We start from the raw sequence: 25,321 nt of genomic DNA, 5'->3' as shown, positions 1-25,321 counted from the left end.
TCCAAACAGGGGGGTAAGTTTTGTTATATTTTCTAAATATTTAGATGCATTTTAAAACCAAGGTAAGAAATTTTACTAGTCCACAGGTAGGATTCAGGTTCGGACCAGGTATATCCAGGTTCCAAGAGTAGCTACTTAGCCTGAACCTGAACCCAGATCATCCTGATCCAAATCTGAACCAGCTATGTTTAATCTGACTGGGGTTGGGTCCTCACTTAGCCAGATCAGAGTTTAAATTTGATATGCCAACTCAAGGTTAGGTCCAAATCAGGTTGGATCCAGTTCATTCAATCCAGATATCTGATCATTTTTTTGTCAAAGCGGGGTCATAAACAGATCGGACCGGATAGGCTGGATCCAGATCTAAATTTCATCCTAACTATCCTGATGTTAGTGGACCGGGTCTGAGATGGATACCTACCCCACTTATCATTGATGCATGAATTCAGGCATTGGTGAACTCCTTGCAGACCCGATGCACCAAATGGTTGGACCTGGGTTGCTGATTTTCATAAGAGATTCTGAAAATTACAGATCAGAATCAAAATCCAAGTGCATTTTGGTGTAAGAGGATCTTAGATCTTGAAATCCTGAAAACAAATGGAAATCATGGATTTTAAATCCAGGTGAGGTTCAGACTAGAGATCCATGAATTCGAGTTCCTAGTTTCTCAGACCTGAGTGCACTCAAATGCACCATTAGATGCATGACTGGGACTGGGCCTTGGTTTGACAGGGACTGGCTTAAACACTATCAGATTTGGGTCCATTTTTGGATATCGGTAACCAGACCCAGAAAATCCCTAATTTCACAATCTTTTATATGAATGAATTCTCAATCTTAATCCAATTTCAGGTCGGACTTGGGTCTGGCACATAAACTTTCAAACAAGAGTCAGGTCCATATATCACTCGGATCTCGTGGGTCCTACCCAATTAGGTAAATAATCCTTCTTTAGTAGATCCTGACCCAGATACCACCGGCTCTGCATTGGTTTGGTCGGGTCTTACCCGATCCAATCACAAACTTAGGGCCACAGGGAATGATAAAGGCCCAATTTGCCACGAAAGGACAAGCTCTGCATTTTGAGATTATCAAATGCGTATCCAATACGTGCAACCCATGCTATTCAAAAACTAACAAAGCCCACGGATTTTTAATACAGTGTGCTAATTTTGACTCCAAGCTAGTTTCTTTCGGATATGATTCTACAATAAGAGCATGTTCGGTTCGGTTCGGTTCGTTCGTTTGGGACGGGCGGTCCCACCCCGGGTTGTAAAAGTTGGACCATATCCATACGCTCCACGGGGCCCACCACGATGGACGGCTGAGCGTGGTTTTATGACGAAGTTGCCCTCGGGAAGCGAGAAGGGGGAAAAGGCCGGCGAGGCAGCACGCGATTGGCTGGCTTGACGGTCGGCAAGAAAATCTGCTACGGATGGGCAACACGTGGCCATCGGGCGGTGGTAACAGGCCACGACTTTTTGGCTGTCAGGGCTTAGAGTCTACAGACACAGGTCAGGGATTCTTCTCTTCTCTATTTCTCCTTGTTTTTTCTGTGTTTTTTCTCTCCTCTTCTTCGCGAGACCGTTTCAGCTGTCCTTCTTCCCCCTTCTTCTTCCAATTCCTCCTTCCTTTTTCTGTGTTCTTTCTTCTTCTTCTCTCTCTATAGGTGGAAGAAAGGCGTGCATGTTCTTCTTCAGGCTCACTGATCGCTTGATTGTGCGAGGTAGGTCTTCTTCTGCTTCGTCTAATTCTTCTTTCTGCGCATCATCTCTCTTTCTCTCTGTCTTCGTAATTTCGGTTTTCCATATGAAATTTTCCTTGTTAGTTTCGAATTTTTACAAAAAATTGGGCCTGAATTCATCTGCTTCCCCGTGAGCGCGTGTTTTTTCATGATTTCGGTTTTCCGTTGGCGATTTTCGTTTTTAGTTTCGAAATTTAAAAAAAAAATTGGGCCGAATTCATCTCCTTCTGTGTGCGCGCATGTTTTCATGATTTCGGTTTTCCATCGGCGATTTTCGTTTTTAGTTTCGAAAATTTTGAAACATTTTGGGTCCGAATTCATCTGCTTCTCTACGAGTGTAATTCTTTTGATTTTACTTATTTTGGAAAGCTGTCTTGACAAATTGGTTCAAGGGAGTGGTGATTCGATACTAACCTCTCTTGCCAATTCTTCCATGCCGTGGGTTATTGAGAATTCTTACTTTTTTTCTAAAATTTTGTAAGAAATCATGGTAATTGTGCACAGGAGAAGAGATTTCTTTGTCCTTTGAAGGCCAGGAACATTATTTCTTGATTGAGTTTAGAGTTGTGTGAAATGTTTGCCTAAATTTATTTTTGTGATATTTAAAGTATTCAAGTTGAAATTTGAATTCTTGTTTGTTATGATTGATGGAATTTTTTGTTATGTCTAGGGTTTTTTGATAGCTAAAACATGATTTTTTTACTAATTTCATCGCAATAATGAACATAAATTTGACCTAAAAAATATGCACATTTCCTGTGTTTTCAAGAAGTTAGTTCAGGGTTTATGTACGGATGTAGTTTTTTTCTCCTGCTTTTGTATTTTAAGATATGGAATTTCTTGATAGAACTAATTTTTAATTTTTATTTGAACTAATTTTTGTGCCATTTTCAATTTTTTTTAGATATTTGAAATTCACTGTGCTCTGTTTAGCGTTGCCTGAAAAGTATGCCATCTTTGTATTCCCCTCTTTATTCTTCCTCGCTTGGACTTATCAAAATTCCTTGGATTAGTTTTAAGAACGACACATAACCATTCTGAAATTCATCTCATGATATTTTGTTCTTTTTGGAATCAGCCAATTCTATTTCGTAAGCCATTGTTAAATTCATGAATTTTAATTTTTTTTAAAAAGGTAAAGCTGCCGATTTTATTTATTTCATATTAGAATTGTGCGAAAGTCTGCCATAGTTTCATTCTGATCCTTTTGCTTAATTTCTCTAAGTTTCTATGTATTTTGTGTATTTATCATTAAAGGTTCCATTTTTTACCTGGTGGAGTACTGGATTTTTAATATTTGTTTGTTATTATCTATTGGTTTCTTTGTCCATTCTTTGACCTGTTGTTTTCTGAATTTAATTGGATACAGATTGTGTTCCATTTTTAGCAAGTAGATTACTGAATTTTTAATATCTATTTGTTATTATCTCGTGGTTCCTTTTTGTTTTCTTTGATAAGCCTTTTGAATTTAATTAGATACGGATTGTACGGAGAGATAATATTTCAAAGAGTTGGTACTGTTGTATTCTTGTAAAATTCAGATTTTTTACCATTTAGAACCTTGTGCACTTTGGCTAGTTTCAAGTAAGCTTTAAGATTAGGTGACATTGTTGATTGAACAGGTGGTCTTGCGAGGGGGATTTAATTCCTAAAATCTAGATTATGAATTTGTAATGGTGAATTTCCTTTAGTTGCTTGTGGGCTTATGCTTCTTGACTTATTTGTTTATATTTTTTGTCTTGCAAGGTGGATTTTGTTCTTAACAAATCTAGATTATGAGGTGATTGTTGAGAATAGATTCAGCGGTTGTCAATAGATCTGTGCGACTATGGGTTACCTTAATTCAATTTTCTCTACGAGTGACACACAAATTGATGATGCCCCTGTTACTGGTGGTGGTATCAGGTACTTATTTGCTGAATCTTTTGCTTTGTACTTGATATGTGACCTTATATGCATCTTTAACCTTTAATATTCTTTTCTATCTATGCATGTTTATCCCTTGTGTTATTTATTCCTCCAAGCATGTGAACTGCTAACAATTGTTGATTCATTCAACGATTTCTTGATATTTGGTGCATTGAATTATGATGTTTAGATGAGATAAGGAGTATTTAATCACTTTTGTTAATGTTTCCTCTGTTTTTTTGTCTTCTCCTCTTCTACTGGAGTTGTTTTAAAACAAAAAAAATCATGGGCTTCTTTCATTAACATGCTTTCATTCAGTTTTTTACCTTTTGTTTTTGTTGGAGGGAGGGAGCTTGACTCCGAACAGCATACAACAATTCAAGGTTGATCTTTCCCAGCACTTAACTATAGCGGAGTTTCTTTTTTGTTTTTAAATGGATAGTAAGTTATAGGAGCCTTTGATTTGAAAATCTACTTATTTCTCTCCATACATATGGCCCAACACATTAAGAGAAACCACCATCTCCAATAGAAATGTCCATCTTTTCTCCCTCCTATCCATTTCCCATGGACATGCTCCAACAACCATTAGCATCAAGTGGAACATCCTCCTTTAACAAAGCAAGGAAAAGAGGCGTATGTCCAGCAAACTTGTCCCAAATCATCCAAAGAAAAGGCTAGTTAATGTATGTAAATGGCAATTATGTCATTCTCATAACAAATCTCATGCCATCCAGTTCGGTATCTTCCACTAATCAGCCTACTAGGACTGCTGAAGGCATTTGGATGCATCCAAAGGGTACATCTTTTGAGTGAATAGAAAACGAAAGAATGAATGGCCACCATCTACAACTTGATAAATATAAATTCGTTTATGAAGTTAACAAATGGTATTCTTACGCTTCATCGGATGCCTTGTTTATGGGAACAATGAATATTCAAACTGATCTTTCATTGGTAAGTCTTTATTGATTTCCATGCATTTGTTCTTTACATAGAATACTAGTGGTCTTTGCTCTGCTTTTTTTTATCGTCAGGCTGTGCCGAGGTAAGATGTAGGATCCTAACTTGATACCCCTTGGTTAAAGATTGTTTCTCTCACACTCAAACACATGTTTGTGCACTATGAAGTTGCTAGTAGATCTGCAGAGGAATTTAATCTATGGTGTCGTGTGCCACCCTTTCAATGTGACATTATCTTTATATTTTCATGGATGCACAATTGCACATCTGATATCAGCTTCTCTCTAAATCACCAATCAAGATGTCTCAGTAGTTTCTACATACAGTGTACATTGAAATGAAAAGTCTACTATGCCTATAATAGATGCATGTAAGCACTTGCTACTTTTCCTGAACAAGTCCGTTTGTTGTATTAATTGGCTTCTTGTTCTTTTGTAACAGTCAGGATCGCAAGTTTAGTTATGGGTTTGCAAGTTCTCCTGGGAAGAGGTCCACAATGGAAGACTTCTATGAGACCAGTATTTGTAGTGTTGATGGAGAGATAGTTGGTTTGTTTGGAGTGTTTGATGGTAAATGTTTCTGCTCCTTCAATTCTATTTCCACCACAATCTTATCAAACATAAGGCAGGGATATAATTTAGATAGTTGTTGTAAAGAAAAATTACAAAAGTGAATGCTAAAGATAAAATTCTATGGAATGTTCATATGTCAGACTTGTTTCAATAATTTCTTTAAGGATTAGTAAACTTGATGTACTGATCCCTTTGTTTTTTCCTTCACATATTGTCTCTTTATGCTAGTCAATTCTCAATCTTTTTGTTGATCTGCAACTCAGTCATAGGCATGTGTGTTTCTATCTGAGATGTTCATATACTTGTGCACTCACTCATATGTGTATCTTCAGGGCATGGTGGTGCTCGAGCAGCCGACTATGTGAAGCAAAATCTTTTTAGTAATTTGATCAGTCATCCAAAGTTCATTACTGATACTAAATTAGCCATAGGTGCTAATCCCTTTAATTTTCAGAATGCCAATTTGACTTTTTTGAAAACTTTATTCGGTTGGTTGGACATGTATTTATATATTGTTTTACTCCTACAGCTGATGCATACAGCCAAACAGATTCAGATTTTCTCAAGTCGGAGAATAGTCAAAACAGAGATGCAGGCTCTACAGCATCAACTGCTATTCTTGTTGGTGATCGTTTAGTTGTCGCAAATGTTGGTGATTCTCGTGTTGTTATCTGTCGGGATGGAAATGGTATGGAACCAAATTATGATTATTCATATAAAAAGCGCTGAGCATCTTTCTTGCACGTTCTGCTGTCTGTGTTATATCTTTAGTTTGGTTTTTACACTAGTGAGCACAATCTTACTAGTTGAAATTGCACAAAGATTACTATCTTGATCCGTGGTTCTGTGATTGTAACAATGAAGTCTTCTATCATACTTGGTGAACGTGTTATTAAATTCAGTTCATAAACATCCTGATTTAACAATCTTCATAGATACTTCTAGGAGTTATTTTCTAATTGAATCTTCTCTTTTCTTCTCAAAATCCTTTTCTTTTCCAGAACTGAAAACTATGAGTGCCTTTTAATGTGACCCAGTTTTAAATGGGAAAGAAATTGCTACAATCATTTGTATGTACAAATGACTTGGCTTTGCTTTTTTTGTAAATTTAACCCTGTAGATGTGTATCTACAAAGTCTGTTTTGTGAGGATTGACATTTGGATTGCTGGATTCCGACGTGTGTGGGTTTTTCCAGCAATCCAAAAATCGATGGCGGTAAACGATTCAAAATATCTTGACCCCTTAAAAAAAATCATCAAGAAAAACATGATCAAAAGGTTGATTCCTAACAAATCAACCATGTTGAACATATCTACGATGTCAGATTAAGTCAAAACGGCTTGCATCATAAGATCCCAACTGGATTGTACATATAATTGATTGTAGCAAGTATATTCCTCTGTTTAAATACAACATGGGTGGTTATTCCTACTTTTATGTACTACAACTCGTGTACTTTACAAGTATGGCTGGTTCTGATCGAGTGAATCTTCTTTTGTCACCATCAAAGTTTGCCTCAAAACCTGGTTGAATCTGATTACATGTAAAACTTTGGTGAATTCCGGCGCTTTTAAACCTTCCACTGTCAACTTGTGCCTGTAAGGAAATAAAATGGAAAACAAACCATAATGTGCACAAGCACAAGTCCTACAAGGGACAATACAAATGCCAAAGACAATACACAAGCAGATAAGTGCATACAATGGCTACAAAGAGCCTAAATGTGCACAAGCAAAATCCGCAAAGGGACAAAACACAAACCAATCAATGGTAGATACATAAGATCACAAGAGGCAAGGTAGAATGCTTAGAAAAACATTAAGAAACAAGAGAGGGTTTTTAACCCATTCAAATAGGCATTACAAGAGGTCATATACCAGTTGGGATGCTCCCAGCGGCTATAAATATAGCCGTTGGGGAGATTTCAAGGACTATATTGGACAATGTCCAATATACCCTCATACAAAAAGGGAAATGAACAATGTTGTGAAAAGCGTTGAGGCATAGCGAAACTCTCCACCAAAAACTGAAGTGAGGCGTAAAGAGTAAGCCTAAAAGAAATTTATACTTTTATAAAAAATTTAAAAAATATATAAAAATATAAATAAATAATAAATGCTTTATTCATGAAGCAACAACCAATATAAAATAGGAAATATCAAATAAATACCAAAAAATATGAGAATAACATGTAAAACAATAAAAAGTAATATTAACTCAACAACTTGATCTATTTAAGTATCTAACAAATAAAATATGAGCATTCAATGAAAATTTAACAAAATCACTCACAATTAAATTCCTCAACATCATCATATAATGCACACAAATTCATCTAAAGTTCTAAACAAACATTAAGCTATTTTTTAATGTATGATTGTTTGAAAAATTAGCTCTATCAAACTACTAAAATCACATATAATAATCCATATCTACCCTTAGTCTCACAAACAAAAAAACAAACATTTTTTTTTAATTTTCATAATCTAACAGTCAATTACACGTACATACAAGGTCACATGCATATTTGCAAATAATTGCATAAACTAGTATTGTCAAAAATGCCCCTCAAGGCGCAAAAAGCGCGCCTCGCCTCAAGGCGATGACCTTTGTGCCTTGAGGCACTTATGTGTTAGGGAACTCCCCCTTTTACCTCCTCCTCTCTCTCTCTCTTGCCAAAAGAAGAGGAAGACGAAGAATAAGAAGAAGAGCGCCACTAGGTATATACTCCGCCTCTCTCTTCCCTTTGTCTCTTCTTCTTTCTTCTTCCCTTCTTTCGTTCTTCTTCTTCTTCTTCTTCTTCTTCTCTTCTTCCCTTCTTCCGCTTCTTCTTCCTCTCTTCTTTCTTTTACTTTTTCTTCTTCCCTTCTTCCTTTTCTTCTTCAGTTCTTCTTCTTCCTTTCTCCTTTCTCCTTCTCCTTCTTCTTTCTCTTTCTTCTTCTTTCGTTCTTCTGCTTCTCCTTCCTCTCTTCTTTCTTCTTTTTCTTCTTCCCTCCTTCCTTTTCTTCTTTAATTCTTCTTGTCCTTCCTTTCTCCTTCTCCTTCTTCTCCTTGTTCTTCTGCTTCTTCCGTTCTTCCAGTCTTCTTCTTCTTCTTCCCTTCTTCTTTCGTTTTCTTATTCCCTCCTTCCTTTTCTTCTTCTTCTTCTTCTTCTTAATGACTGAATTTTTTTTGCAATTAATTGATCGTATATAAAAATTGTATATATGTCAATTTTGTTAGTTTTTTATGCTTTAGTTTGTTTATATAAAAATCGTATATAAGAAATTGTTACTTTCAATTTGTGTAATCATTTGCAAATATGCATGTGACTGTGTATGTACATGTAATTGATTGTTAGATCATGGAAATTAAAAATAATTTTTTGTTAACGCTCTTCGATCATTTCTTTCATCTTTATTGCGTGACCGAATCCGTATTGCAAAACATGAAAATTTAGGGATCCGGTCACAACACAGGGACCTTCCAATGAATATGTGCTCTCATATACAAACCTGCAAGGATCAATAAACAAATTAATACACAATATAAGACATCAACAATGTTAAATAATGTTTGAGTATAAATCAATAATTAAGGTACAATAAAAAATAAATACTTTCAACACCACCAACATGCTGGCCATATTTTTTCTTCAATGCCTCATGTTACTCAAACTTGCATATAGGTGTGCAAGTGAGGTTACTCTCCATGCGTGTTCATCAACACAATTCAATTCTTGCAACAATTGCATGTACGATCCATGGATCGACTTTCCACCAGTGTTGATAAATACATGTGTAATTTTTCAAACAAGCATGCATGAAAAATTGGCTTAATGTTTGTGTAGAATTTTAGATGAATTTGTGTGCATTATATGATGATATTGAGAAATTTGATTGTTAGTGATTTTGTTACTTAAATTTTCATTGAATGCTCATATTTTATTTGTTAGATACTTAGGTAGTTCAAGTTGTTGCGTTAATGTTATTTTTACTGTTTTACATGTTATATTGACATTTTTCGGTGTTTATTTGATATTTCCTATTTTATATTGATTGGTGTTTCATGAACAAAACATTTTTATTTATTTGTATTTTTAAATATTTTTAAAAGTTTTTAAAAATATATTTTTGAGGCTTAGACCTCACTTTATTTTTTGGTGGAGCGCTTCGCTACGTCTGAAATTCTTTTCACAACATTGACATAAACTGAAAGTAACAATTTCACATGTATAAGTTTTATATAAAAAAACTAAAGCATAAACAAACTAACAAAATTGACGTATATAATTTTTATATACAATCAATTAGTTGCAAAAAAAAAATCCAGTTAGAAGAACAAGGGAAGAAAAAAAAAGAGGGCGGCAAAAGAAGGATGGAAGAAGAAGACGGGAAGAAGAACAAAAGAAGTAGAAGAAGAAGACCGAAAGAAGTAGGAGAAGAAGAACATAACTAACAGAAGAAGAAGAAGAAAAGGAGGGAAGAAGAAGAAGGGAACAAGAAAAAAAAAAGAAAGAAGAGAGGAAGAAGGGAAGAAGAAAAAGAAGGAGAAAAACGGAAGGAGAAGAAGTGACAAGAGAGGGGGGGGGGTACATACCTCCTCTTCTTCGTCTTCTTCTTTCTGCAGGGGAGAGAGACGAAGGGGGTGAAAGCCGAGTTGCCTGTCGGGGAAGTAGGAGCTGGAAGCGATTCCAAGAGAGGAAGCGGGAAGCGCAGGATGACTTAGAAGCGAAGCAGGAATCGTCTCGAAAGCGAGAAGAAAAGCGAAGTGGAAGCGACCTAGAAAGTGAGGTGGAAGTGAGAGAGAAACGAAAAAAATGAAAAAAGAAGGGGAAACACACTTCCCAATTATTTTTGGTGCTTTCCAACACATTTCGGAAGTGCCACATTTTGTGCTTTCGAAACATGCTTCGGAGAAGCGCGTTTCCTCGAATCCTATGGCGCTTCATATAACCTTGTGTAAAAGAGGAGTGCCCTAACCATCGGGCCTCCTCCCTTTTATTTTTTTTACAAACCAGATTTGGGTCAAATGGGGGCTTTGACCCCATTTGACTCTATACATTTGAGGCGTGCCCCTCAGCCTGAGGTGTGCCTCGCTTCGAGGGGTACGTGTCAAGGCTTATGGGGCGCACACCTTGAGCCTTTTATGCTACACACATGGGCCTCAAGGCACAAATGGCCTTGCCTTAAGGCGAGACACACTTTTTGTGCCTTGAGGTACGTTTTTAACAACATTAGAAAAGACAAAAAAATTAAAACAATGGGTAAAGACAAAACTGCTCCTAATGGACAGTACCTATTACATTAAGTGTAAATGACCAAAATGCTCCTACATGGGCAAAACCTATTACAATAATATATATATATATATATATATATATATATATATATATATATTAACACTCCTCAAACTTACGGTGTGATTACCGAAAGTTTGAAAATACAAGAAGAAACAAAGGGAAAGATCCATGTTTTCATTGATAATCTTCACCAAATGCTTTCATTGGCTGTCTCTATTTTCATAGTGCTTCAAAAATAAAATTTCTTTCTCAACCCATATCATCTTTAAGAACTTGGAGAGAGAACAAAACAAATGTTCCAACTAGACAAAAGAAGATGTCCTAACCAAATAGTTATTAAAAGAAAACATTTTAACCAATAGTTAGAAAATAATTATATGTATATATTTTCAAAACAATTATATATATTTTGAACAAGAATGACATAGGTTAAGTCATATATATATATACATGTATATATATATGTGTATATATATATGTATATGAAGAGATGATGATTAAGTTCCTCAACAAAGCATAGAGGCACTATAAACTAAACAATTTTTAAAAACGAGTATGATATGCACCTTGAGCAATAATTTTTAAAATTTTAGAAACATTAGCAACAATTCAAGCAAGGTACAATAACCATTAAGATATACAAAAGAAATATACTTCAAAATCAATATTAAGAATTTCTCTTTTAGACAATCATAATCATGAAAATAACATATTTTTTATAAATTTTGAACATATATTAGACATAAAATATGAATAAGATATACACTTTTGCAAAAAAGCCCCAAGGGCTTGTGTATTTCAAATAAGATAGAACTCATTAATCAAAACACGACAACAACAACTACGCCTTCATCCCAAAACAATTGGGGTCAGCGATATGAACCAAAAAAGAAATTCATTTTGGGTCTTCCACATGAATCCTTTTCCTCCAATCATTTCTATCCAACGCCATGTCCTCGGTGAGGTTCAAAGCATTCATATCCTTTCCTATCATCTCCATCCAAGTCTTCCTAGGCCTACCCCGACCTCTTTTAACTAATATATTTTCCCATTTCTCCAACCTTCTAACTGGAGCATCATTAGGCCTTCGCCGAATATGTCCAAACCACCGTAAACGATTCTCTCGCATCTTATTTTCAATGGGTGCAACACCTACCTTCTTACGTATCTCTTCGTTCCGAATCTTATCTTTTATTGTATTTCCACACATCCATCTAAGCATCCGCATCTCAGCTACACTCATTTTTTGAATATGATGTCTCTTGGCAGCCCAACATTCCGTACCATAAAGTAAAGCGGGTCTAATAGTCGTCCTATAAAACTTTCCCTTCAACCGCAATGGCATTCTACGATCGCACAGCACTCCAGTAGCACTTTTCCATTTCATCCACCCAACCTTTATCCTATGATTTACATCTCCATCAATTTCTCCATACTTTTGAATGATGGATCCCAAATATTTGAAATAATCATTCACCGGTATATCTTGCTCACCAAGCTTCACTACACTCCCATCACTACTTCGTTGCTTACTAAACCGACATTCCATATATTCAGTCTTACTCTAACTCAACTTAAAACCTCTAGCTTCCAATGTCTGTCTCCATAATTCTAACTTAGCATTAACCCCAGCTCTAGACTCATCAATCAAAACAATATCATCAGCAAACAACATACACCACGGTACATTTTCTTGAATTGATCTCGTAAGCTCATCCATCACTATCGCAAATAGGAAAGGGCTTAAAGCAGATCCTTGATGTAACCCAACCGTTATCGGAAAATTGGTTGTCACCCCTCCACAAGTGCGGACATTGGTTACTACTCCTTCATACATATCTTTAATTATACTAATGTACTTGAGAGAAACACCTTTCTTCATCATTGTCCACCAGAGAACGTCCCTAGGTACTCTATCGTATGCCTTTTCTAAATCAATAAAAACCATATGCAAATCTTTGTTCCTCTCTCTATATCTTTCAATAAGTTGTCTAAGAAGATGTATAGCTTCCATAGTTGATCTTCCAGGCATAAAACCAAATTGATTCTCCGATATCATGACAACCTTCCTCAACCTAGACTCAATCACACTCTCCCAAAGTTTCATAGTATGACTCATGAGTTTTATACCACGATAGTTTGTGCAATCTTGTATATCACCCTTATTCTTATATAAAGGCACCAAAGTACTCTTCCTCCACTCATTAGGCATCTTATTTGTTCGCCAAATCAAGTTAAAAAGATTTGTCAACCATTCTAAACCTTTCTCTCCCAAGCATTTCCAAGCCTCGATAGGTATACCATCTGGGCCAACTGCCCTTCTTGATTTCATTTTCTTCAAAGCCTCTGCAATTTCTTTCTTTTGAATCTTGCGCATGAAGTCACGATTTATCTCATGAAAAGGAATGGAGAAGTCTCCAAGATCTTGAGCATGACTATCATTAAATAGCTTATCAAAATAATCTTTCCATCTCTCCTTAATCTCCTCATCTTTGACTAAAACCCTTTGCGTTTCATCTTTGATACATCTAACCATACCCAAATCCTTCGATTTCCTATCTCTCATCTTTGCAAGCCTATAAATATCCTTCTCGCCTTCTTTGGTATCCAACTTGTCATAAACCTCCTTATATACCTTAGCCCTCGCGTTTCGAACAACTTTTTTAGCTTCCTTCTTTGCTATCATATACTTCTCCAAATTCTCATTATCACGACTCTTACTTAGATTTCTATAACACTCTCTTTTAACCTTAATAGCTAATTTGACATCCTCGTTCCACCATGATGTATCCTTACCTAGTGGTGCACCGCCTTTAGACTCACCCAATACCTCCTTAGCTACTTTTCTCATACCACCCACTATCTTATTCCACATTGATTCTGAATCCTCCTCGAGACACCAATCAACTTCCTTAACTACCTGCTCTACAAACATTCCTTGTTTAGCTCCTTTCAGTGCCCACCACTTAATTCTAGGATCTATCCTATGTCTATCCCTTTTGCGGCATTGTCTAATTCTAAGATCTAAAATTAAGACTCTATGTTGTGTAGCTACACTTTCTCCTGGTATAACCTTACAATCGATGCAACAACCCCTATCTCTCTTTCTAAGTAGGAAAAAATCTATCTGACTCGTATTAACCCCACTTTTAAATGTTACTAGGTGAGACTCCCTCTTCCTAAACCAAGTGTTTGCTAAGATCATATCATAGGACAAACAAAAATCTAAAATCCTTTCTCCACTTTCATTTCTTTCTCCTATACCATAGCCTCGATGGATATTTTCAAATCCATCCCTACTAATGCCTACATGTCCATTAAGGTCACCGCCGATGAAAAGCTTTTCTCCATAAGATGTCTCTTGTACTACTCCATCTAAATCTTCCCAAAATTGATGCTTAATGGAATCATCTAAACCTACTTGAGGTGCATAAACACTAATAATATTAATAATATCCGTACCTAATACTAATTTAATAAGTAAAATTCTATCACCCTTCCTACGGACCTCAACTACATTATCTATAAACTGGCGACTCATAACAATCCCTACTCCATTCCTATTCCTATTTATTCCTGTATACCAAATCTTATATCCCCAAGGTTCTATCACTTTAGCTTTCTCACCTACCCATTTGGTCTCTTGAAGACATAAAATATCAATCTTTCTCCTACACATAACATCTACTAACTCTACCAACTTACCAGTTAAAGACCCTATGTTCCAAGTGGCTAACCTAATTTTATGGTCTTGGACTAACTTCTTTACCCCCACCCGTCCAACAAAGCGAGGGAACTCTTGCCTATTTGACACCACACCCGGGCGCCGGTGTGACGCGTCGCTTCTGGGCGACGACCTAGCAACCCTTGCACATTTATCACTGCCTCCGGGCCTAGAGAGTACAACGCGTCGCTCAGTAGGGAACGCCCCAACGAAATTCTCATATTGGTTCATTTTCATAGGATATGACAAAGTTTTTATGCTGGCTGTCACAGGCCTACCGCAACCCTCCTCCTTTATCCGGGCTTGGGACCGGCAGTGTATAACTACACAGGCGGAGTTTCATTAATCAAAACACGACAAGTATATTAAATATAAGAACTCGAAGGAGCTCATAAAAAAGAAAAAATTAATTAAATTCATCAAAAAAAATGCAAGATAACCAACATGGAACAGATCTAAATATTTTCAATTATCCAACATGCTAAAGCATAATAATGCGTGATAATAATAAATGAGAGCAATCTAATAAATCACAACCCATTAGGATTCACTCACACAACCCAAAATGGGTTTAAGCACAAAGGACCAAACAACAATCTTAAAAATATAAATATTATTATCAATGAAATGCACATAAGATGCATGAAAAATTTTCAATGAATAAACATGTTCCATACAAGGAAAAGCAAGCAAAAAAAAATAATTAGAAAGTACATGGAGAGATTTAAAAAATCTCACATACAACAAATCATATCAAAATAAATGATATTTGCAAATTTCAACATCCACAAGAAATGTACATCCCTCACCTCACTAATGATTGTAAAATTGTAAACATCAGTTTCAACGGGTGCACATAACTCATCACACTGGTAAAATAAAATCTCTTATCCAAAGAAAAAATGCTAAAATAAGAGGAAAGAGTGAAAAAAACAAGATAAGCAAAAAATACGGTAATAAAAACAAATTGATGTCAATAAGCAAGAAGATTTATTCAAATCAAAGCAATAAATTTTGCAATAATATGAGATATAATCTATAAGGACTAATATGGTCACAAGCAAATAACAATTGAGCCATCACTAACAAAGATCAATACAAACAACAACAACAACAACAACTACGCCTTCATCCCAAAACAATTGGGGTCAGCGATATGAACCAAAAAAGAAATTCATTTTGGGTCTTCCACATGAATCCTTTTCCTCCAATCATTTCTATCCAACGCCATGTCCTCGGTGAGGTTCAAAGCATTCATATCCTTTCCTATCATCTCCATCCAAGTCTTCCTAGGCCTACCCCGACCTCTTTTAACTAATATATTTTCCCATTTCTCCAACCTTCTAACTGGAGCATCATTAGGCCTTCGCCGAATATGTCCAAACCACCGTAAACGATTCTCTCGCATCTTATTTTCAATGGGTGCAACACCTACCTTCTTACGTATCTCTTCGTTCCGAATCTTATCTTTTATTGTATTTCCACACATCCATCTAAGCATCCGCATCTCAGCTACACTCATTTTTTGAATATGATGTCTCTTGGCAGCCCAACATTCCGTACCATATAGTAAAGCGGGTCTAATAGTCGTCCTATAAAACTTTCCCTTCAACCGCAATAGCACAGCACTCCAGTAGCACTTTTCCATTTCATCCACCCAACCTTTATCCTATGATTTACATCTCCATCAATTTCTCCATACTTTTGAATGATGGATCCCAAATATTTGAAATAATCATTCACCGGTATATCTTGCTCACCAAGCTTCACTACACTCCCATCACTACTTCGTTGCTTACTAAACCGACATTCCATATATTCAGTCTTACTCTTACTCAACTTAAAACCTCTAGCTTCCAATGTCTGTCTCCATAATTCTAACTTAGCATTAACCCCAGCTCTAGACTCATCAATCAAAACAATATCATCAGCAAACAACATACACCACGGTACATTTTCTTGAATTGATCTCGTAAGCTCATCCATCACTATCGCAAATAGGAAAGGGCTTAAAGCAGATCCTTGATGTAACCCAACCGTTATCGGAAAATTGGTTGTCACCCCTCCACAAGTGCGGACATTGGTTACTACTCCTTCATACATATCTTTAATTATACTAATGTACTTGAGAGAAACACCTTTCTTCATCATTGTCCACCAGAGAACGTCCCTAGGTACTCTATCGTATGCCTTCTCTAAATCAATAAAAACCATATGCAAATCTTTGTTCCTCTCTCTATATCTTTCAATAAGTTGTCTAAGAAGATGTATAGCTTCCATAGTTGATCTTCCAGGCATAAAACCAAATTGATTCTCCGATATCATGACAACCTTCCTCAACCTAGACTCAATCACCCTCTCCCAAAGTTTCATAGTATGACTAACAAAGATCAATACGAGCATCAAATAAACTACAAAGGCCAAATAAGCAATTGAGTGATACAACTCATTCATAGAACTAGAGGTCATTCAACTGTTAATCAGAACTAAAACAAGTGTCAATACAGGGTTCATAAACTTGACTATCTATGCTGACAAGAATATAGAGGTTCTCACATAACTCACCCCCAACAACTAACTTTGGCTCCACAACACCGAGGTGCACATAACTCACCTCGAAAAGGCCAAACAATAATAATGGATGTATCAAAACAAAAAGGTGATGGACTAAGCTAAACAAAGAGGCAAATATGGAAATCTTGAAAGACACATTCCAAGAATAAAGGCAACAATAATCAATTTGACCAAAAATTTCAAATAAAGTGAAATAACAAGAGTTTGAATCCTCAAATAAGTTTTAGTAAAAAAAACATGCACTTCATGCAATCATATGACAAGATAAAATATCCACCAATGAGAGTCTTCAATTACGAACAAGCATGTCCACCAATAGATATAAAATGGACAAGTGCCAAAGTGAATCACGATGCAAAAAGCATAATATTTAAATCCCATGCAAAAATATGTAAGAGCCATGAGACTAAGAAATAACATAATCACAAGGCACAAATGCCACTAAGATCTTCAAATAGAGCCCTTACACAAAAAAATCTTTTCAATACTTTTTTTTATTAATGATTATGATATACTAAGCATGTAGGACACAAATCATTTAAATGCAAATAAGCGCGCTCACAATAAACACCTCCCAAGAGGCAAGAACACAAGCCACAAATGGGCACAACCACAAGGGCCACTAAAGGGCCAAGAGAACAAAATATGCATAACGAAAAACATTATAATATCCAAAGAACAATATGATCCTATAGATCTAATGCTTGTCAAGATACAATACAAGAGCATGTATTACAAATCTAACCAAGGTAAGAATATGAGCATGTCATGCATAAAGAGAGCATATCTATGTCACACGGACTCGGCTAAGGAGGCGCCGCACCCGAGTTGACACGCCCCGACACGGGTGCGGACACGGCCCAGACTCGGTCAACACCGAGTCGGACTCGGTCAACGAGTCGAGGCCGAGTCCGTCCTTGTTTTGGACTCGGTCAACGTTGATTGAGTCCAAAAATGTCCATTTTTAAGGTAAAAAACAAAAAAAAAAGATCTTTTTATATTATATATATATATATATATATATATATAGCATGAGTCTCAAACATAAGCCCCATAAAAAAAAAATCCGGGGGGCGCTGCCCCCCTATGGCCCCTCCGGACCCCCCTTTCTGCAAGGGAAAAATTACAATTTGCAAAGTTTATAAAAACACTCATGCTGGTGCCAAACTTTAGAGGACAATATCCACATATATGCACACAGGATATATTATTATATATATATAGCCGAGTCCCCATGTCCAAAATTTTTAAAATTGCGCCGCACCCGCACCCGCACCCATGTGACATAGGAGCATATCAAAATCTTATAAAGTGCTCAATCATGAAAATATTCTCATGCATATACAAAAAGAAAACTTATAATAATATATATTATCACATAAGATTAATAATAACTTTACACATAAGATAATTTAAAAATATGCAATATGCGTCCATAGAAATTCCACAAGTTTCTAAGTCATTCTCTCAAGGATTAGTCTTAACAAAAGATCACAACCCTAAAAAAAAAACATGAGTTTGAAGTCATTCATAAAGACATGTTTTGACTTTTTATAACCACAAAGAGTTCAAATAGAGCATCTAATATTTAAACTATATCTCATATAAGCACACACATGCATACATATTATTTTACAAAATAATATAAACCTTATGAAAACATTTACTAAAAAAATTTAACTTGGCACAATTATGAATGCAATTAAATCCAACAATAGATTTGGAAAACATTTTTAAAGTTTTTACTGAATAACCCCATATACCCAAAGGAATTAAAAAATCTCAATCATTTGCTAATTAATAATCATAAAACAAGGAAATTTTGAAAGAAGGCCTTAAAAAATAACAAATACTTTTTCAAAGATATGAAAAATGAGTGTTTTCTCATGCGTAATGCATGAGATAAACAACTCAAGTAAGATATAACCACATGTATATAAAAGTTTAAAATACATATGGAGTCAATATCTCACTTGAATCCAAGCCATACATCGATCATGATTTCGTCACGAAGCACAAATTTGAACCAAGGAGTCCCAAAACCCAAAGAGACAAAACACCAAGAAAAATTTGTTGCCTATGATATCATGTAAGGAAATAAAGTGAAAAAGAAATTATAATGTGCATAAGCACAAGTCCTACAAGTGACAATACAAATGCCAAAGGCAATACACAAGCACATAAGTGCATATAATGGCTACAAAGAGCCTAAATGTGCACAAGTACTAGTCCACAAAGGGACAAAACACAAACCAATCAATGGTAGATACATAAGATGACAAGAGGCACCAATGGCATACACAAAAGAACACAAAAACATAAAAAATAATCCTTTCAGGTAGAATGCTTAGAAAAGCATTAAGAAACAAGAGAGTGTTTTTAACCCATTTGAATAGGAGTTACAAGAGGCCATATAGCCATTGGGATGCTTCCCGTTGAGGAGATCCTAACGACTATATTGGACAATGTCCAATATACCCTCATACAAAAAGGGAAAAGACAAAAAATAAAAACAATGTGCAAAGACAAAACTGCCCCTAATGGGCAATACCTATTATGTAAGCGCAAATGACGAAAATGCCCCTACATAGTCAAAACCTATTACAATAATAAAACAGTTACAATATATATATATATATATATATATATATATATATATATATATATATATATATATATATATATATATATATATATATATAGCAATACCTATTATGTAAGCGCAAATGACGAAAATGCCCCTACATAGTCAAAACCTATTACAATAATAAAACAGTTACAATATATATATATATATATATATATATATATATATATATATATGAATCAATACATTTTAACAATCCTATTCCAAAAACAAAATTTTTCTCTGTTTAAGAACTTTCATGATGCCTATTTGTTCCATTTGCCTACGGGTAAAATAGTTCGAATGTTGATTTAACAAAATTATTATTTTGTTTGTCTATGTGGTCATCTAAGTCTAATAGGTGCTAGAAAAGAACACTTTTTTTGCACTAAATTGCTTTGCCAATATGCATATATTTATTTGCTGCATCATACTACAGCTATAGCTGTATCACGAGATCACAAGCCAGATCAAACTGATGAGCGTCAACGGATTGAGGAAGCTGGAGGGTTTGTGATGTGGGCAGGCAAGTGATACTCTTTCTCAATTATGCTTCTGCTAACAAAATTTGCTCCCCTTGCATCTAATTGTTTTATCAAAGGCTGACCGTGTGTTGCCTCAGGCACTTGGAGAGTCGGTGGTGTTCTGGCTGTTTCCCGGGCTTTTGGTGATAAGCAGTTGAAACAATATGTTGTAGCAATCCCCGAAATTAAGGTCAGAATCCCAGTGGTACAGTGATAGGAAATTCTCCCTTCAGGAATGTTTGAATTTTTGTCCATCCCAGCCATTTTTGGCACCCTTTGGCTTGAGCTAGGTGTCTGAAATATGGGTTATTCAGAATTTGCTTGGTGTCGATACCGAACCACTGCTTGATGCCCTTCTGTGTCATGAATCCAGTTGATCATTCTAAACTTTCTCCTATATTGAAATGCACATCGGTTTGTGTTTTATTATACCTGCCTCATTGAGTGTTCGATGTAGAAAAGTCTATTTTTCTATACACATAATCAAGCTAAAATTGTAAGTATAAATCTAGAGGGGGTATCCAGAGAGGAGATTATTGAACAGTTTCGGGAGTTGGATGACTAATTATTCTATTTGCTTGCAAATGGCAGGAAGAGGTGATTGACAATTCTCTTGAATTTCTGATACTTGCAAGCGATGGCCTTTGGGATGTGGTGTCAAACGAGGTTTCATTCTTTTCTTCGTTTTCAGAGATGTTTAAATTCCGTGGTTTGAAACCCATAAACCTAATCATTTGTTTATTTTTTTCTACTGATTCAGGAAGCTGTTTCAATGGTTAAATCTATTGAAGAGCCAGAAGACGCAGCAAAGAGATTGATGCAGGAAGCCTATCAAAGGGGCAGTGCAGATAACATCACGTGTGTCATCGTTCGTTTCATGGCCGGTCATGCGACTCAGTGAAAACTGTCCAGGGCCATCATCTCTTTGTGCTTCATGCAAGGGCTGACAGTTCATTTGTTGAACAGATGAAATGGAAAGTGGGCTACTTTCTGAATGTAGTATATGATCACCTGGTTTATCAGTTCTGTTTGCGGTAATAGTTTCTTATTGACTGTTTACATCTCTGTTGCCTTTCTGTTTATTCGTTAATTTATGTCGAATAGAAAAATGACTGCCGTTGCCACTTTAGGTCTTCCTCTTCTCTTCTATGCTCTAACCCGTTTTTTGTGCTTTAGAAGGTTATTGTAAGATTTTATAAACTGTTCCCTTTCTGTTGAATGTTGTGCTCTCTCTCTCTCTCTCTGGGTTTTTTCTGCTTTTAACCCATCCTATAATACTGATGCAAATTATTCGATCAGTCATAGAATGCATTGATGAACTGTGAACTTAAAGCCTTCAAGTTGAAGGATGTTGAGAGTTTGGATGCTGGGGTCTGTCTCTTGCGGTGAGATCGAAGTTGCAGGCTTCCTGGTGGATGAGGGGTGCGGCCTCGGCCTCAGGGTTTTACATTGCCCGCCAAACTCTGAATCTGAAACTGGATCCTATTATGATACACTTGGAAATACCTAGACCGACCCATCTTCATCCCTTAAGGGCATCCCGAAAATGACCGGGTTGAACAGCTGTGGTGGACGAATAATTCATTTTCTCTCTTTCCATAGATTTGGATGCAAAATTTGCATGCCTAAAAACACCCAATGAACATGACTTCAACTTGATCCGTTAGAGGTGTCACTAGGTCGGGTTTGACCTGGACCCAAGCTGTACCATAATCTATAGGGTCAGGGTTTGGTGATAAACAAAAAGGTCTGATAAGAATCTGGGTCTGACACGAAAGGACCGATTAATATATTGAGTCGGGTATGGTTTGTGAAATTTCATACCACACCTGGGCCCGGTCAGAGTCTTGACTAAGATCCTCAATTTTTCAATGTAAAATAAAATTTAAAAATATATTTTTTTACTGGGTACGGTCCTGGTCTGTTTCATAGAATCTTTATAGGATCCTGTTATTGTTTTTCTTATGGTGAGTCTGATTAGACTCAGGTCGGAACCTGGAACCATCATCTCAAATCAGGTCTGGGTTTGGTTTCACCTGTGTCCGTGATACCCCTAATACCATACCTGCATGTGGTATTTGTGACAAATGTAAGTGGTCATTTTTTATGCGGCGTCGGCTGATGACCATTCATCTCAACATTTTTCAAGATGGACATCACACCCATCTTAAGAGATGCCAAGATGGGTGGCTGTCAAGCAGGTCGCTGGATGCCCACCATGCAGCAACGCTGCATATAACGTGAAAGCCTATGAGGCATGGAGAATGTCATATAATGTGAAAGCCTATGCGGCATGGAGAATATGTCGCATCATAATGTGAAAGCCTATGAGGCATGTCCACCATAGTTCAGCCGGACCTTTCAACACACCATGTCTCCTATCCAGGCATCGGTTTTACCGTGTAGTAAACGAGAAAAATGTTGCCTTGATAGAGGAGCTGGTCACATGTTAGCTTTAATGCTTGGAACTTGGAGATTCTTAGTTTGCCATAGGAAAATGTTGTTTTATCTCAGGTGGTGTTTGGACGAAGTCTTACTCAAGAATTTCCAAGGTTTTGTTTCAATTTGGTAAGTATTACAACCGTATATATTGTTGGTCTCGTTATGCATAAACAAGTCACTCTGCTCATGCACTTGCATAAGCAGCCCGTTGTGCATTTATAAAACTTTATTTTGGCTATAGGTGCGTAAACAAATATCAGTGATATTTTGAAAGCATCACACTTTTATCTTAATATTTCTTGAAATATTGCAATTTTATCGTGTTACTTTTATAAACCAGTAGGATCTTAAGAATCACAATGTTTCTTTAGAGCTGTGAAAAAATAAACATTGGTCAGGAACATGATGTCAGTTGTCACTTCCTAAAAGTTGTCTTTGTTTGGGAACTGTGTCAAAACGTGGCAGGAGACAAATTGATGAGCTGCCAGCACCAAACTCCATAAGAGTGTTAGATGTAAGAAAAGATGGGAAGTTAATTCAAAGGAGAAAACAATTTTGGGACCACTACTTTATGAAGTACTTTTGGACTTTGATGACGTGGAATAGTCTCATATTGAAGAATCTCAAAAAGGTTGTGGGGTTTATAACCTACATGGAGATTCTATCACTTGTTTCAAAGAACAAAGGGATATGATGGCTATCACACACACATGCGTGCACCCGCCCATTGCGTCGATTCGGGTTTGAGTTTGGTTAATTAGCCTTTTAGGGCCATATCCATTATCTAAGTCCAATGATCTTTTTGTCCCACATTAAGTGTTTTTATTTTTGATTAAATTATGAGAAAAGAGAAATGGATAACAGATCGTTTCGTTGACGGGTCACGTTACTTCGTAAATGATAACGGGTTTTTTTCACATTTTAGTATCCGTTCAGGGGTTATAAAATGTGGTTAGAGGGTTGTGGTTACTGAGATACAGACGTAAGTGACTCTCAGTTTTGGTTTTCTCTCTTCTTGCTCTCTTTTGCTTCTCTGTGAGTGTTTTTTGGAAATGAGAGTTCTGCAATAGTCGTTCACTGAGATTGTTTTCAAAGAGTGATCTATCGGAGTGCACCAACAAAGATCGTTAAGGCTATTATATCCTGAGAGAAAGACGTCAGACCCTTTTTGCATCATATGTAGGAACGAATCTTCTCTAAGAGAAGTATTTTTTATATGTCTTAGCCTATTACAGAATATTAACATATTTTTCTTGTTATTATTTTGCTCTTTGCATCAGTTTGATTTGATGTTTTCGTCTGGATTTTGGTTTCAACCGGAACATGACATACTTGAGCCCTATTACTATTTGAATCAAATATTTTACATGCATATCATGTTGTATTATAATCTGATTTGCATTGTGATACTGATTTTGATTCTAACAAAGAAGCTTAGGGAACTGGCATAGCATTTGCCAATGCCAATCCTCATATGACCTCCCATTGGAATGAGGTAGGTAGTGACCAATGACGGCAGATTGGGTGCAATCACATTGCACAATTTAGTGTGCAGCTACACCGATCTACCCTCCATCTTCTGTTGGGCCCTGCAGTGTTGCCACTCGCTCATGAGGTGGTGTGCACGAAGGTAACAGCCCGCTGTTGCTGTGGGATAACCAACTTCATGACTTGTGTGCAAGTGCATCATCGGTGTGTGGCATGAGTGGAGGGAAGGACAGGGTGCAGCCCGGATGGTAGTGGTCGCACACGAGGTACCCAGCCAAACCTGGTGGTGGCATGGACTTGAGCATAGGCTGAAGCCACGAGGGATAGTGTGAGATGAATTTAGGGAAGAAGGAAAAGATGCACAAAAGATAAAATGTATCACTTCAAGGGAAGGCGCCTCCAAAGGCTCTTTCATCTCATTGACAGATGACCCATTGCAATGACTCCTTTATTTTTATACTTTAGTGGTTTTATTTGGGTCTAACCTAATTATTAGACTTCTCCGATCCCAAACCCAATTGCCAAACTCTATGACTCTTTTATATACAATTGTGAAGCTCATACATGCAATCCAAAGTCTTCATTGGCCCCTACCAGCCCCATGAGAGAGCACATCTAGGTGACTAAACTTGTGGGTGGTAACACACAAATGACTGGCTGTAGTACGCCTTAGCCCCCTTGGTAAAGCAACCCACATACCGTGGGAATCTTGATAAAAAAACGTGAGAAATTCAAAAGCTTTAAGCGTAAATGTGCCTAAGATGTTCCATTAATTTTCGACAAGAATATTTTTTTTTTAAATATTGTGGACCTCCTGATGCTTGGGTCACACTGAAAACCCCGAATCCATCTAAGTTAGATTCAGTAAAGAACTCTTATAAGATTAATGAATTGATCACGGTTCAGGGTTTTACATCTCAACCCAAAGACAAACCAGCCAGCATCCAATTCCAAATCAATGCAAAAGGCATATCTAGTAGCTTAAATATCTAATCTGATTCCAATTCAGCTCCGATTATGGTAGGAGAGTCCTGATTGTATTGGATTCAATTAGAGCTGCAAAAGGATCAGATTCTTTCAGCCAAATCGGAGAAATATCCAATGATTTAAAATTGAATCCAGACCTGAACTATATGTGGTAGTACTAGATCTAGCAAAAAACACATCCAAAACATGCTCCTTACATGTAAAAAATGCATCAGATCATATTTTGATCCAAATCCAATTTAGATCCGACCTAAAATACAGATCTAAACCTGATCTAAAATTAAGCGAATCTGAGTCCGATCCAAATGCAAATTAGGATCTTACTTGAAGGATCCGAATCTGAAAATAATATGCCATATAGAGATCGGATATCCGACGGTATCCGATCCGTTTGCACCCGTTAGATTCAACAGTAGCTGCATCCTAGAACAGAATCCGACCCGTTTACATTAGCAGAGCGTTTGAACCGTCCGATCAAAACCCT

General features: G+C 36.6%; 1 protein-coding gene across 2 annotated transcripts; it reads left to right on the top strand.

Annotated features, from left to right (window-relative positions):
* The first annotated feature begins 1,577 nt into the window (after positions 1 to 1,577).
* Positions 1,578 to 21,139, top strand: LOC149837258 (putative protein phosphatase 2C 59). Of its 2 annotated transcripts, XM_090005923.1 has the most exons (9): positions 1,578 to 1,729; positions 3,494 to 3,652; positions 5,060 to 5,187; positions 5,523 to 5,621; positions 5,720 to 5,878; positions 19,836 to 19,922; positions 20,019 to 20,110; positions 20,512 to 20,586; positions 20,681 to 21,139. In XM_090005923.1, the coding sequence occupies exons 2-9, from the start codon at positions 3,576 to 3,578 to the stop codon at positions 20,819 to 20,821; spliced, it is 858 nt and encodes a 285-aa protein (XP_089862049.1). In that variant the 5' UTR covers positions 1,578 to 1,729; positions 3,494 to 3,575; the 3' UTR covers positions 20,822 to 21,139. The 2 variants fall into 2 exon arrangements, with proteins under 2 accessions (XP_089862049.1, XP_089862050.1); XM_090005924.1 differs by lacking the exon at positions 5,523 to 5,621.
* The last annotated feature ends 4,182 nt before the right edge of the window (positions 21,140 to 25,321 follow it).

This window comes from Nuphar pumila, chromosome 5, assembly GCF_984573655.1.
Source record: "Nuphar pumila chromosome 5, dmNupPumi1.hap1.1, whole genome shotgun sequence".
NCBI classification, from domain to species: domain Eukaryota; kingdom Viridiplantae; phylum Streptophyta; class Magnoliopsida; order Nymphaeales; family Nymphaeaceae; genus Nuphar; species Nuphar pumila.
Note: the sequence above shows the minus strand (reverse complement) of the source record. Positions and strands in the feature narration are given on the sequence as shown.